General features: G+C 52.0%; 1 protein-coding gene across 3 annotated transcripts; it reads left to right on the top strand.

Moving 5' to 3' along the window:
• The first annotated feature begins 225 nt into the window (after positions 1–225).
• On the top strand, positions 226–13,044 carry cd109 (CD109 molecule). Of its 3 annotated transcripts, none has more exons than XM_041069646.2 (34): positions 226–378; positions 1,742–1,870; positions 1,977–2,146; positions 2,230–2,258; positions 2,602–2,832; positions 2,949–3,074; positions 3,167–3,206; positions 3,318–3,399; positions 4,758–4,851; positions 4,922–5,051; positions 5,128–5,237; positions 5,320–5,586; positions 5,714–5,815; positions 5,903–5,965; positions 6,064–6,237; positions 7,115–7,264; positions 7,554–7,622; positions 7,934–8,006; positions 8,090–8,171; positions 8,259–8,382; positions 8,463–8,576; positions 8,918–9,136; positions 9,405–9,546; positions 9,624–9,800; positions 10,128–10,209; positions 10,287–10,515; positions 10,839–11,019; positions 11,164–11,354; positions 11,574–11,729; positions 12,000–12,065; positions 12,153–12,289; positions 12,366–12,522; positions 12,593–12,695; positions 12,793–13,044. In XM_041069646.2, the coding sequence occupies exons 2-34, from the start codon at positions 1,800–1,802 to the stop codon at positions 12,978–12,980; spliced, it is 4,329 nt and encodes a 1,442-aa protein (XP_040925580.1). In that variant the 5' UTR covers positions 226–378; positions 1,742–1,799; the 3' UTR covers positions 12,981–13,044. The 3 variants fall into 3 exon arrangements, 2 of the variants coding, with proteins under 2 accessions (XP_040925580.1, XP_028997654.1); XM_029141821.3 differs by having other exon boundaries at positions 8,087–8,171; XR_008693851.1 differs by lacking the exon at positions 12,366–12,522 and having other exon boundaries at positions 8,087–8,171; positions 12,793–12,824.
• The last annotated feature ends 146 nt before the right edge of the window (positions 13,045–13,190 follow it).

Below are 13,190 nucleotides of genomic sequence, written 5' to 3'. Positions count from 1 at the left end.
AGCGACGCCTGCTGTATGGGGTGCGAAATGTAAAAGGAGCGCCTATAATTAGTTTTCTCACATTTAACTAAATGACACATGTTTTCTTACATTTAGTTAAATGTGCAAAAGTCTAAATGTAAATGTTAAATATAAATGTAAATGGTAAATGTAAATGTTGAATCTAAATGTTAAATAAAATGTTAAATGTAAATGTTAAATATAAATGTATCGGTGCACGACAATACTGGAGAGAAGCCTGAAGTCGAAGCCATCATGGCCGCCAGCTCCGACTCCCTCCCGTTGGGGGAGATTGAACGGGCTGTAACGGCAGGTGTGCGGGCTGAGGCTCCGCTTCAAACTGCCGTTCTGTCCTAAACACCATTAATGGGGAGTCAAGTAGGTTTAAATAGAATATTTCTGTGGCGCCGGTGGAGAATTAGTTGGCTAACTATACTTACTAGTCGAAGTTACGGCCATGCTATAAACAGGTTTAATAGGTTTCCAGATCAGATGTGGGCGGGGTTTGCGCGCACTGTTTGAGGTGTTTGAGTTTGAGTCTCTGATCTGAGACCAGCGCTGTTTGAGGGTAGGGGTGGAGTCTACTTGCCCATTCATGAATATTCAGTCTTGCTCTCTGCGATCATTTAACATTTACACTTAACATTTAACATTTACATTTACAGCCAATGATGCGATTCACAGACAAATTTACGCAGTTGATTTACATAAATGACAACCGCGGGCAAATGAGCCACTGTCAGTCTGACATTTGCTCACTTCGGTCCCGGAGCTTTTGTTTTTTTAGTTAGTAACGAAATAGTCGTGTCTTCAAAAGTTCCCTTGTCTAGGACGTTTCTGCCTCCATGTGTGTGTCGTACAGCAGTAATAATGAAATTGCACGTAATTGCCTTCATTCAATATGAGGCAGAGGGAGAGTCAGAGCTAAGGAGGAGCCAGAACAGGCAGTTATTGGTCCGTTAGTTCAGCTAGTGTGCATTGGTTTTTGAAAGAGGAGGTTTGAGGTCTAATCCCTCACCTAACCACTTCAAATTCAGTTTATATTGTCTTTCTCTTGATATTCTAACACTAATGTAAATGCTGTAATTTGATGTTAATAAACCATGCAATTTGTATGGAAGCAATGCTGGTGGGACCACAGTGTACATGTCTGATGTCGCTCACAGTGGTCCAAGCGATTGCTCAGGGGGTTTGTGTGTTTGCTCAGACACATGAAAAATAAGAGGCACCCCATAATGCTGAGCAGGAAGTGTATTACACTGACCAGGGACGTTCTCTTTGACAGCACTAAGTTATTACCTGCGTTAAATAGAATTTTGCACAATGGGTGTTGTACATTGATTTCCCTCGAACAGCGTTCAATGACAACATTAAAATAGCGTTTGAGGTGTTTCTCGAATTTTGGGCAGCTTCAGCGCTTCATTGGAAAAAAATAGATGTGGTGGAAGTTCTCTCCTTTGTTGGAATCAGCACAACTGACATTAAATGATGTAGAAAGTTAAGACTTGCTAAATATTTCTTATTGCTGTTATTACAAAGCTGTGCGTTCAGGGCAGAATTCCCGTCATTCACAGTATATAAACACTAGAACAGGGTTTTATTTTTCAAGGTTTTATTTGATACAATAGATATCTGTTATCTCTTTGGGCCCTTGGCTGAATGGAAGGACCCATTCTGAGCTCATATAAACCCGAGTGGGCGTGGCCTGGTCTTATTCTAATAATGGGGGTGTGGTTGGCAGGTATGAAGGCTACGGCTCCGCTGACTTGCTGCCAGCTGAGCGAGCTTCATCCGCACAGATGGAGCTCCTGCGCGTGGGGGGATGGTTCAGCCTCATCGTTCTATCTGCGGCACAGAACATGACGCACAGGTGAAGGCTCAGGTTCTGTCCTCGTCTCCTGGCCGGTATTTACTGTATTTACTGCTGTTGATGGTGCGATCCGCTGCTCTGTCTGAGTCTTGGTTGTTGCTTCCAGCCGTGGCCCTCCTCCACCCTCCTACCTGCTGCTGGCTCCCAGCGTGCTGCGACCCGGGGTTCCACCGTCGCTGTCTGTCACCATCCTCAGCAGCTCATCTGTCACTGTAAAAGCCAACATTGTTCACCACACGCAGCCTGTGGCCTCCATCTCTGCCACAGTTAAAGGAGGTAAATCAAATGCTGCCATCAAGGAGCGACTGTTTTCTGAGTCTTAATGATTTGAATGATGCTGTCAAATTCTGTGTTTAAAGGTTCGACTAAGCTGTTGACTTTTCCACCTGTAAGTATGTTTTACAGCTCAGAACAAACTAAAATGTATGACATTCATTTTGTTAAAAAAGTCACATTCCTTCAGTTTAAGGGCTAAATGTCTAGAACAGCTGTAGCACAATTAAGTTATAAAAGTGAGTAATGTTTAAGTGATGCATGAATCGATGCTGTTTAGGGCAACATGTATCATCGTGTATTTCTTCTTAATAATAATAATAGTAATATTAAATAATGGTATATGAAGAGGACCATCAAGTCGAACTTCAAACGCTATAATATAGGAACAAATAGAGTCACGCACGTCTCAGACTGGTGTTGAGCTGATTCATTTCCTGTGTTGCTGTCATGTGCAGATCCATGGCAACGAGTCCAGTCTCCCCTTCAGCTTGAATGTCAGCGGTTACGTGGGCTCGGTTCAGGTGTTTTCCAACGTAACGGAGCTGCACTTTGACCCCAAAGACCACTCCACCTTCATTCAGACAGACCAACAGAAGTATCGGCCCGGCCAAGTGGTGAAGATCAGAGCCGTGTCCGTCCGCCCCAATGGGAAACCCTACAGCCGTCCACTGGACGTCACCGTCAGCGTGAGTGCCTCACCCGAATGTGCAAACGGCTTTTAGATCCATCATCATCTTATGATCAGTCATTTAGCGCTGTAAAGTCCAGACGGAGTCCTCTTCAAGGTCGTTCCCTCCTCCAGGACCCGAGAGGGAACCTGCTCAGACAGTGGCTGGCTGCTAACGCAGACCTCGGAGTCGTCTCCAGAGAGTTTGAGCTGTCTGAAAACCCTCCTTTAGGCGACTGGACCATTGTTGCTACAAGTAACGTGAGTCAGGTTACGTGAGGATGTCGAGGCTCAAAGCATGTGTTGTTACTAAACTGATGGAGCTGTGTATGCGCTGCTCCCTCTGTTTGCAGAACGTCTCCAGTAGCAAGCGTTTCACCGTGGCTCATTCCGGTAAGTGCTTCCTCTGTGTGGATGAATGAGTCGTTGCTAACTGGAACCCAGGTCTCAGTAGCCGCACAGCGTCTGTGTGTTGGTCATATTTGAAGTGTGTCCTCCTTGCAGTGACGCCCGCATGTGAAGTTCTGATTAATGCTCCGGCCGTGGTCTACGTCGCCGACACCCTGTCGGGCTCCGTCACGGCCAGGTGAGCCCTGGTTCAGGCTCGCTCTGCTGACGTGTGAGGCTCTGCTCTGCTCATCTACGGCTCATCTAACGCTGCTCTAATGCTGCTCTAACACTGCTCTAACGCTGCTCTAACGCTGCTCTAACGCTGCTCTAATGCTGCTCTAACGCTGCTCTAACGCTGCTCTAATGCTGCTCTAACGCTGCTCTAACGCTGCTCTAACGCTGCTCTGCTCATGTAACGACTCATCTAACGGCTCATCTAACGCTGCTCTAACGCTGCTCTAACGCTGCTCTAACGCTGCTCTAACGCTGCTCTAATGCTGCTCTAACGCTGCTCTAACGCTGCTCTAACGCTGCTCTAATGCTGCTCTAATGCTGCTCTAACGCTGCTCTAACGCTGCTCTAACGCTAATCTAATGCTGCTCTAACGCTGCTCTAACGTTGCTCTAACGCTGCTCTAACGTTGCTCTAACGCTGCTCTGCTCATCTAATGCTGCTTTAACGCTGCTCTAACGCTGCTCTAACGCTGCTCTAATGCTGCTCTAACACTGCTCTAACGCTGCTCTAACGCTGCTCTAATGCTGCTCTAACGCTGCTCTAACGCTGCTCTGCTCATCTAATGCTGCTTTAACGCTGCTCTAACGCTGCTCTAACGCTGCTCTAATGCTGCTCTAACGCTGCTCTAACGCTGCTCTAACGCTGCTCTAACATTGCTCTAACGCTGCTCTAACGTTGCTCTAACGCTGCTCTGCTCATCTAATGCTGCTTTAACGCTGCTCTAACGCTGCTCTAACGCTGCTCTAATGCTGCTCTAACGCTGCTCTAACGCTGCTCTAACGCTGCTCTAACATTGCTCTAACGCTGCTCTAACGTTGCTCTAACGCTGCTCTGCTCATCTAATGCTGCTTTAACGCTGCTCTAACGCTGCTCTAACGCTGCTCTAATGCTGCTCTAACGCTGCTCTAACGCTGCTCTAATGCTGCTCTAATGCTGCTCTAACGCTGCTCTAACGCTGCTCTAATGCTGCTCTAACACTGCTCTAACGCTGCTCTAATGCTGCTCTAATGCTGCTCTAACGCTGCTCTAACGCTGCTCTAACGCTGCTCTAACGCTGCTCTAACGCTGCTCTGCTCATCTAATGCTGCTTTAACGCTGCTCTAACGCTGCTCTAACGCTGCTCTGCTCATCTAATGCTGCTTTAACGCTGCTCTAACGCTGCTCTAACGCTGCTCTGCTCATCTAATGCTGCTTTAACGCTGCTCTAACGCTGCTCTAACGCTGCTCTGCTCATCTAACACTGCGCTAATGCTGCTCTAACGTTGCTCTAACGCTGCTCTGCTCATCTAACGGCTCATCTAACGCTCTCTGCTGCTCCAGGTACTCGTACAGGAAGCCCGTCCAGGGAAGCATGAGCATTCGATTCCGCCTGCATTCCTGGAGCAGCGTGGAGGTTTATGAAGAACACAGAGAGGTGGGTACCGGCGGCTTCAGGCTGAACTCCAGCAGCTGAAGGTCACCGTCACCGTGTTCCCTTGACTCAGATCGACGGCACAGCCGGGTTCTCATTCCGAGACGCCGACTACTCGTTTCTGGAGGAATCTGTGGAGCTGTTCACCGACCTGCAAGATGAGTTTGTGACTATTGAAGTTAATGTGACTGAAGACGTCACAGGTAATTCATTTGTACCTCCTTCATTTCTAGATATTAATATTAGTTATTATTGATGTTTTCTACTCCAATTCTTCAGGTTTCACATGCAGCAGCAACACAAAAGTGTTTGTGGCAAAACATTTGTATAAACTTTCATTCGAGGACTTTCCTCAGGTTTTAAGGCCCAACCTGAACTTCACTGCTCGTGTGAGGAAGCCTTCCATTATATCATTAAGGCAATGAGCTTCTTCTGTTGGTTCTTTCACAACCACGTTGTTTTATTCTGCAGTTGAAGCTGTCTACGTACAACAACCAACCACTGTCACTGGACGACCAACAGAAAACTGTTCAGGTGTCAGTGATGCAGCAGAAGCTGAGTGTGTCGACCTGGGCAGGGAACCAGAACCAGGCTTTGTTTAGTCCAAATGTGTCTGGTCTTTCTTGGTCGCCTCCAGACGAGCCGAGACCTCTAGAACTTTGGTTCCAGGTTCCTGCGGATGGAGTCATACCTCTCAGCATTTTCGTCCAGGACGGCACTGGAATCCTCATCATTGATGTAAGTGAGAGGTCATCAGTCATCAATGGGTCGCACACAGACACATGATCACATTTAGCCCGTTGGGAATCTGCCCCTGCTTTTATGTAGGTTCTGTGAATAAACACCGCTCATTTCATGTTTTCAGGCTGCTTTTGAGGACAGCCAGAACACCCTGCAGGTCCAGAGAACCTACACGTCCCCCGGTGACTTTTACCTGCAAATCCAGAAACCGGCCACAGCTGCTCAGGTAAACCGAAGGTCAAAGGTCAAACCTGGGCCAGCCGTTACCTCAGTAAGACACTACAACTACATGTTCTGCCCTCTCTTCTGTCAGATCGGTTCTCCCTTCCGGCTGCACGTTGAAAGGAACTTCCCAAATGCTGTGCTTCACTACATAGTAAGACAATAATAAGTGCTATTCTATGTGCAAGATGCAACTTGTTCAAGGGTGCTTGGATCTTCACCTTCCTTCCTTCCTTCCTTCCTTCCTTCCAGGTGAAGTCTGGAGGTCAGGTGGTTTCTGCTGGGAAGAGCACCGATGACGTGAGGCTGGTCCCAGAGGCCTCCTGGTCTCCTCTCGCCTCGGTCCTCGTCTACACAGTGACCTCCAGCCAGGAGGTTGTCAACGACGCGATCGAGCTGCCAATCGCACCACCCTTTCAGAACCAGGTGCTGTCATCGTTAAACCACTGGGACAATGAAGGGCCGTGTCATCAGGGCCATGATCATGGCTGTGATCATGGCTGTGATTATGGCTGTGATCAGGGCTGTGATTATGGCTGTGATCGGGGCTGTGATCATGGCTGTGATCATGGCTGTGATTATGGCTGTGATTATGGCTGTGATCAGGGCTGTGATCATGGCTGTGATCATGGCTGTGATCATAGCTGTGATCAGCGCTGTGATTATGGCTGTGATCAAGGCCGTGATCATGGCTGTGATCGGGGCTGTGATTATGGCTGTGATCAGGGCTGTGATCGGGGCCGTGATCATGGCTGTGATCAGGGCTGTGATTATGGCTGTGATCAGGGCTGTGATCATGGCTGTGATCATGGCTGTGATCATAGCTGTGATCAGCGCTGTGATTATGGCTGTGTGATCATGGCTGTGATCATGGCTGTGATCAGGGCTGTGATTATGGCTGTGATCAGGGCCGTGATCATGGCTGTGATCATGGCTGTGATCAGGGCTGTGATTATGGCTGTGATCAGGGCTGTGATTATGGCTGTGATTATGGCTGTGATCATGGCTGTGATCGGGGCTGTGATTATGGCTGTGATCGGGGCTGTGATCAGGGCTGTGATCGGGGCCGTGATCATGGCTGTGATCAGGGCTGTGATCAGGGCTGTGTGATCAGGGCTGTGTGATCAGGGCTGTGTGATCAGGGCTGTGATTATGGCTGTGATCAGGGCTGTGATCAGGGCTGTGTGATCAGGGCTGTGTGATCAGGGCTGTGATTATGGCTGTGATCAGGGCTGTGATCAGGGCTGTGATCGGGGCTGTGTGATAAGAGCTGTGTGATCGGGGCCGTGCTCTGTGTTGCCAGGTGTCTCTCAGATGGAGCACGCCTTCAAGGAGACCAGGTGATGACGTCACTCTGAGCATCACTGTGGCGGAGCCGGGCTCTCTGGTCGGGATCCTGGTGGTCGACACGCTCACGCAGTGGATGGGATCCAACGACATCACAGAGGAGAAGGTGAGGAAGGCGCCTCGCTGCTTCGCCTCAGTCGGTCTGATTCCACCTCCAATGCAGGTTCATGGAGGTTGACAACAAAATAAAGTGCAGCTTCATCAGCATCAGGTGACACTTTTAGACAACAGACAGGATTTACACATGAGCCCATCACGAGTTTGGTCCTTCTGTAACTTTAGAAGCTTTATTCTTTTCCAACAGTAGATCCTCATCATGAGCGGTTTTATTTCAGCTTTGTCAAACCGGATTTCAACAAGAAAAGGCCGTTGACAGTGTTGGTGCTGATTCACAGGTGCTGGAGGGCCTGAAGGATCCTGCTGGACACACACAGGGGAGATCAGATCCGTACGCCATCTTTGAGGTTAGAGATACACACATTATCCAACAACAATCACGAAGTCCAGTATTTACAGCGTTCACAGTAAAACATGGGACACAGTGTAATACAGTGTGTGTGTGTATGTGTGTGTGTCTGTCTGTCTGTCTGTGCGTCCGTCCGTGTGTGTCTGTGTGTGTGTCTATCTGTGTGTGTGTGTGTGTGTGTGTGTGTGTGTGTGTGTGTGTGTGTGTGTGTGTGTGTGTGTGTGTGTCTTACTGTCTGTCTGTGCGTCCGTCCGTCTGTGCGTCTGTCCGTCTGTGTCTGTGTGTTGTTGCTTTGGTGTCTTCATCCAGTCCTGTGGTCTCCTGGTTCTCACTGATGCCAGTCTGCACCGTGTAGTGAGTGACCTGAGTCCCGTTCCTTTGAGTAAGTGTGAAACGCCTTTTGAAGCTCTTCGCTTGTGTTCGCGTGTTGACTGTCAGCACCAACGCTGTTCCTTCAAACAGCAGCGTCCGACCTGCGTCCTGCAGCTGAGGTGCGTGAGCGCTGGAACTTCCCTGAGACCTGGTTGTGGATGGAGGTTAAAACAGGGTGATGTGCCGCCTGCTGCTGTTTAAATGAGCCCTGAAGCAGCAGAGCGCTGATGTCATCTGGATGTTTGCTCTTTGTTCTTCACAGTGGTTCCAAGCGGGCGCAGGTAACTGTGACTGTCCCTGACACCGTGGGCCGGGCCGTGTGGACCGCCTCCGCCTTCGTGGTGTCTGAGAACCTGGGCCTGGGCTTCGCCGACAGACCTGCTCAGGTGTTGCATGCGTTTTATTTCCAGCAGCAGGTCTGGGATCAGCTGTGCTTCCCGCTGACGTTGCCTCCTGGTTCCTGCAGCTCACGGTGTTTCGGGATCTCTTCCTGGCGCTGAATCTACCGGCCTACGTGATCCGAGGAGAGGTGCTGCTGCTGGAGGTGGTTCTGTTCCACAAGCTCCCGCTGAACCTGGAGGTCTGTGCTCAGCGCGTTGCACAGGAGCGTCCTCTTCATGACACGAGAAGCACAGATGTTAAGTTCTGTGGGTTGTGATGCTGGGTTTGTGTGAGCCACTAGTAGAACAGAAGACGCTACAGGTGAAGTGCATGAGCTTCCCAGGCTCAGGGGACGTCTATTGTTGCTGCTGCAGAACTGTGCTACACATGGGGACGAACATGTGACATTAATACTAAACCAGGTCCAAACAACCTGGAGCTTCATTTGATATTTCATTACAAGAAGCTACTTTAGTTTCGTCCATCGTCTTTGTGCTGCACTGAATGTGATCTGGGCGGATTCTCCCTCTTTGTTGTCAGGTAACTGTGACTGTGGAACACAGCAACGCCTTTGAGTTGGACTTCTCAGAAGTGGAGCGTCCCGCCGTCCCCGGCACCCGCCGCGTCTCTGTGGAGAGTGGGAGGCAGCGGTCCGTCCTCTTTCCCATCAAGCCCCTGGTCCTGGGGGAGACGCTGCTCTCTGTAGAGGCTGCGTCATCCATGGGGTCTGAGCTCGTCCGCAGGACTTTGCTTGTCAAGGTGAGGAAAACAAACCATCACCAGCGGGTTTAAACCCAGGGGTTGAGATGGGAACGTGTGATACGCTTTAGAGCCCCCTGGAACACGGAACCGTCCCACTGTAGAACCTCCCACATTCAGACTGATGCCTCCTGTGTTCAGTTGTGGCTCCAGCTGCTGCTCGGTGACCTCTGAGCTGCTGCTCGGTGACCTCTGAGCTGCTGCTCGGTGACCTCTGAGCCTCCTGATCCTCATCATCATGTAGAATCACGCTTCCCATCGTGTGCAGGCTGAAGGACTGGAGCAGAGCTTCTCCTCCTCCATGCTGCTGGAGCTTTCGTCGTCACAGCCCAGTCTCTCCAGAGACGTGGCCTTCTCCTTTCCTGCAGACGTTGTGGAGGGCAGCAGCCGAGTCTCAGTGACGGCCGTCGGTACGTAAACAGCTCAAAGTCCCACGTGCACCTCTCTGATGCTCGGGGCCTGATTTGCCTGGCTTCCATGGTCACAGGGGACATTCTGGGCCCGTCCATCCACGGTCTGGACTCTCTGATCCAGTTGCCTCATGGCTGCGGTGAACAGAACATGATCAACTTTGCACCAAACATCTACATCCTCCAGTATCTGAGCGCCACTGGACAGCTGGACGCGGACATCAGGACCAGGGCCATAGACTACATGATGAAAGGTAGAACCAGAACCACTTGGTCATAACCAGCAGTGCTTCTGTTTATAAATCTAAACAGCTGCAGCTGTTATTTCTGTGCAGCGACGCTGCCCCCTAGTGTCCAGCGTGTGCCGCTCCACAGATGGAGCTGGAGCATCTGATATACTGTATGCTCATGTCAAGGGAGAAATGGGAGAAATGGCCGCCTTTTCAGTGAGAGTGAGTCGAGTCTAGATGTGCAGGTCTGAAGCTGGCACCTGATTAGAGGGAGTCTGAGGGAACGGATGCGATGGCTCAGAGCGTGGGTTCCTCATGAACCACCTGGGACGTCCTCTCGTCTTCTCTCAGGCTACGAGCGGGAGCTTTCCTACCAGCGGGCAGACGGCTCCTTCAGCGCGTTCGGAGAGCAGGACGCGTCTGGAAGCACCTGGTGCGTTCTGCCGCTGCCACGTGATCAGTCTCCGCCCCTCAGACGCACGCTGTGCTTTAAGCGCCTCCCTCCCGCAGGCTCACCGCCTTCGTGCTGAGGTGTTTCCTGCAGGCGCGGCCCTTCGTCGGCGTGGACGCCCGCGTGCTGCAGCGGGCGGCGGCCTGGCTGGCGTCCAGGCAGGGCAGCGACGGGAGGTTCGAGGAGCCGGGCCGCGTCATCCACACGGAGCTGCAGGGAGGTCAAGATGGGCCCATCGCTCTCACAGCCTACGTCCTCATCGCCCTGCTGGAGGACAGCGACATCAGGGTCAGAGGCTCTGCACATTCAACACAACATGAAGCCTTCCACATCCTCGCTGTCTGAGCACGTGGATGAAGGAAGAGCAGTTGTTGGACTGTTTTCTTACACTCTGTTTGTCCACAGGGATCAATAAAGTTTGATTTAATGAGCTTTCTGTGAAAACATGAAAGTGAAATGTGGACAGACCAAAGTGGCCACAGATGGGGTTTTAAAAATCATCCTAACAAGACAAACATTTTCAGTTCCAGAGTTGTTGCCTCATCACATTGCATCTTTATGAGCTCACGAATGCCTTGCAGCTGAACGATGCCCTGCTCTCTGTCTGTCAGGCGCAGTATCGGAGCCAGGTGTCATCGGGCCTGCTCTTCCTGGAGACGCGCTTGGCTCTGGGCGTGTCCGGTAACTACAGCCTCAGCCTGCTCACCTACGCGCTGGCGCTGCATGGCAGCGCCAACGCCAACGCGGCCCTCGGCACCCTGCTGGGACGGGCGGAGCCGGCGGCGGAGGCGGGTACGAACCAGCGGGGCCTGTGTGAGCGTTCAGGGAACCGCCTGCCTCACCGGCGCCTCCGCTGTGTCCGGCTGCAGGACGCCTGTGATTTTCCACAGACGTCACAGCTCAGGCCTTCTCCCGTCTCCATTGTTTGGTCCTCAGACGCGGTGCCCGTGTGGCGCTTCCCAGAGCGCGGCCTGTCGCCGTCGTGGCAGCCTCGCTCCGCACACATTGAAATGGTGTCCTACGTGCTGCTGTCTGAGCACAGACTGGGCCGCATCCTCGACGGCATCGCCCTCATGAAGTGGCTCAGCCAACAGCGAAACCACATGGGAGGATTCGGAAGCACTCAGGTCCCACCGTCAACCACAACACATACCATCAATGACCTTGACAGCACATAGTGGAGTCAATCAGCATCAGTATCCTTCCTTCCTTTTACCTGCATGAACAGACGCATTCATCATACAGCTGTAAACAGGAAATGAGCCATAAGCTCCTCGCCATCATCAGTCTGTGAGACAGTCTCAGAGCAGATGTGAGTGGAGTCGTGACTCTGGTTTCTGCTCCAGGACACGGTCACGGCTCTGCAGGCCTTGTCCACGTTGGCAGCTTTGGGACAATCGAACAGCCTCAACGTCAGCCTCACGGTCAACGCCGACGCCTCCACCACCGTGGCCTCCTTCCACATCCAGCCGGACAACTACCTGCTCCCCCAGAGCCAGGAGGTACCACCGCCGGCTGGTTCAGCTTCACACTGATGCAGGAGTCCAATCAGCAGCGCAGCCACTGTTAAAGGGTTCATCCTCTGGGAGCTGATTGGCTCCACAAATGATTGATGCGTCCAAATGGAGCTGGTTTGTGTCCCTAAAGTGCAGTAAACGTCAGGACAGTGTTGAAACCGTGGAAAAGAAATGCTCCCGCGTCATTCACCCCACGTCCCACTCACCTGACTGATCTGGGGTCTGGAGGAGTCACGTGGTTCTGTTTGGTTTCAGCTCGTGCCGGCGCAAGAGCTGCAGCTCCAGATGAAGGCGTCGGGTCATGGATTCGCCGTGTGTCAGGTGTGTTGAGACCAGGTGAAACCAGGCACTGCACAGAGTTTACATTAGTTCATGAGCAGCCACTCAGCTTCTTCCTCCGCTCCTCAGCTCAACGTGTTTTACAACATCAGGGATGAGACGCTGATGAGGAGGAAGCGAGAGGCCACTGCCGGTGAAGCCTTCGACCTGGACGTCCAGCTGGAAGACGCAGAGCTGAGCTCAGGTCGCCTGCTCGTCTGCTACAGGTGATGAAGCGCGTTGACCGTGGGGGGGGGGGGGGGGGGGTGGCGACGGGCGCGTGACGCTCCCTCTGCTCCGCAGCCTGTCGGAGGCCGTGGGCCTCAGCGCCACGGGCATGGCCGTGCTGGAGGTGGGGCTGCAGAGCGGCTTCAGCCTGGCGCCGAGCGGCGTGCGGGCGGGCGGCGGCGTGAAGAGGGTGGAGGCGCCGCCGGGGAGGGTCATCGTGTACCTGGACTCTGTGAGCCGCACAAATGTGTCCTGACGCCGCCGCTGCTTTGTCAGGAGATACAATATGAGCGTGTTTGCAGGTGACGACCAAGGAGGCGTGTGTGACGGTTCCTCTGTTCCTGGAGTTCAAGGTGGCCCGAGTCCAGGAAGCAGCTGTTGTCCTCTATGACTACTATGAACCCAGTGAGTCCTTTTACAGGGGCTGCACCAGTGAGTGCAGCTGGACCTTACTGGTTTTGCCCGCTGGTCTGATGTTGACCTGTGACCTTCCTGTTGTCAGGGCGACGAACGGTGAGGACGTATGAGTCCTACTGGAGGAGGTACGCGTCGGTCTGCTTCTTCTGTGGCGAGCGCTGCAGTGACTGTAGAGAGGACGATGACGGGTTCTACCCTGCGTCGCACGCCGTCAGAACCCTGTCGCCGAGCGCGTTAGTAGCGGCGCTGCTCATCGCTGCCTTCAGCGCCTAGAAGACGTCCTTGACGCGTGATTGACTTCATTTACTGTGGAGTTCATGCATCAATTAAAGTTGTAAAATGCTGTGTTTTGTCGAAGTGTGAAAGCCACAAACAAAGTCGGAGCAGTTCTCATGGACTGTGATAGCGAGGAGCCTGAGAACGCTGCTTCCAGTAAAATCAATCACACGTGTCTGGAGCGACGAGCAGCCAGAGAGGAAGAAA

This window comes from Betta splendens, chromosome 24 (genome assembly GCF_900634795.4).
Source record: "Betta splendens chromosome 24, fBetSpl5.4, whole genome shotgun sequence".
In the NCBI taxonomy this organism is placed as follows: domain Eukaryota; kingdom Metazoa; phylum Chordata; class Actinopteri; order Anabantiformes; family Osphronemidae; genus Betta; species Betta splendens.
The sequence above is the reverse complement of the archived record's forward strand: the minus strand, read 5'-3'. Positions and strand labels throughout refer to the sequence as shown.

What these genes read in the sequence shown, in the direction of transcription:
- cd109 (XM_029141821.3), top strand. Translation starts at nt 1,800, where the DNA reads ATGGAGCTCCTGCGCGTGGGGGGATGGTTCAGCCTCATCGTTCTATCT. An exon ending in AGCTGTTGACTTTTCCACCT is followed by an intron (nt 2,259 to 2,601) that starts GTAAGTATGTTT and finishes TGTCATGTGCAG; the next exon opens with ATCCATGGCAACGAGTCCAG. An exon ending in TGGATGGAGGTTAAAACAGG is followed by an intron (nt 8,172 to 8,258) that starts GTGATGTGCCGC and finishes TGTTCTTCACAG; the next exon opens with TGGTTCCAAGCGGGCGCAGG.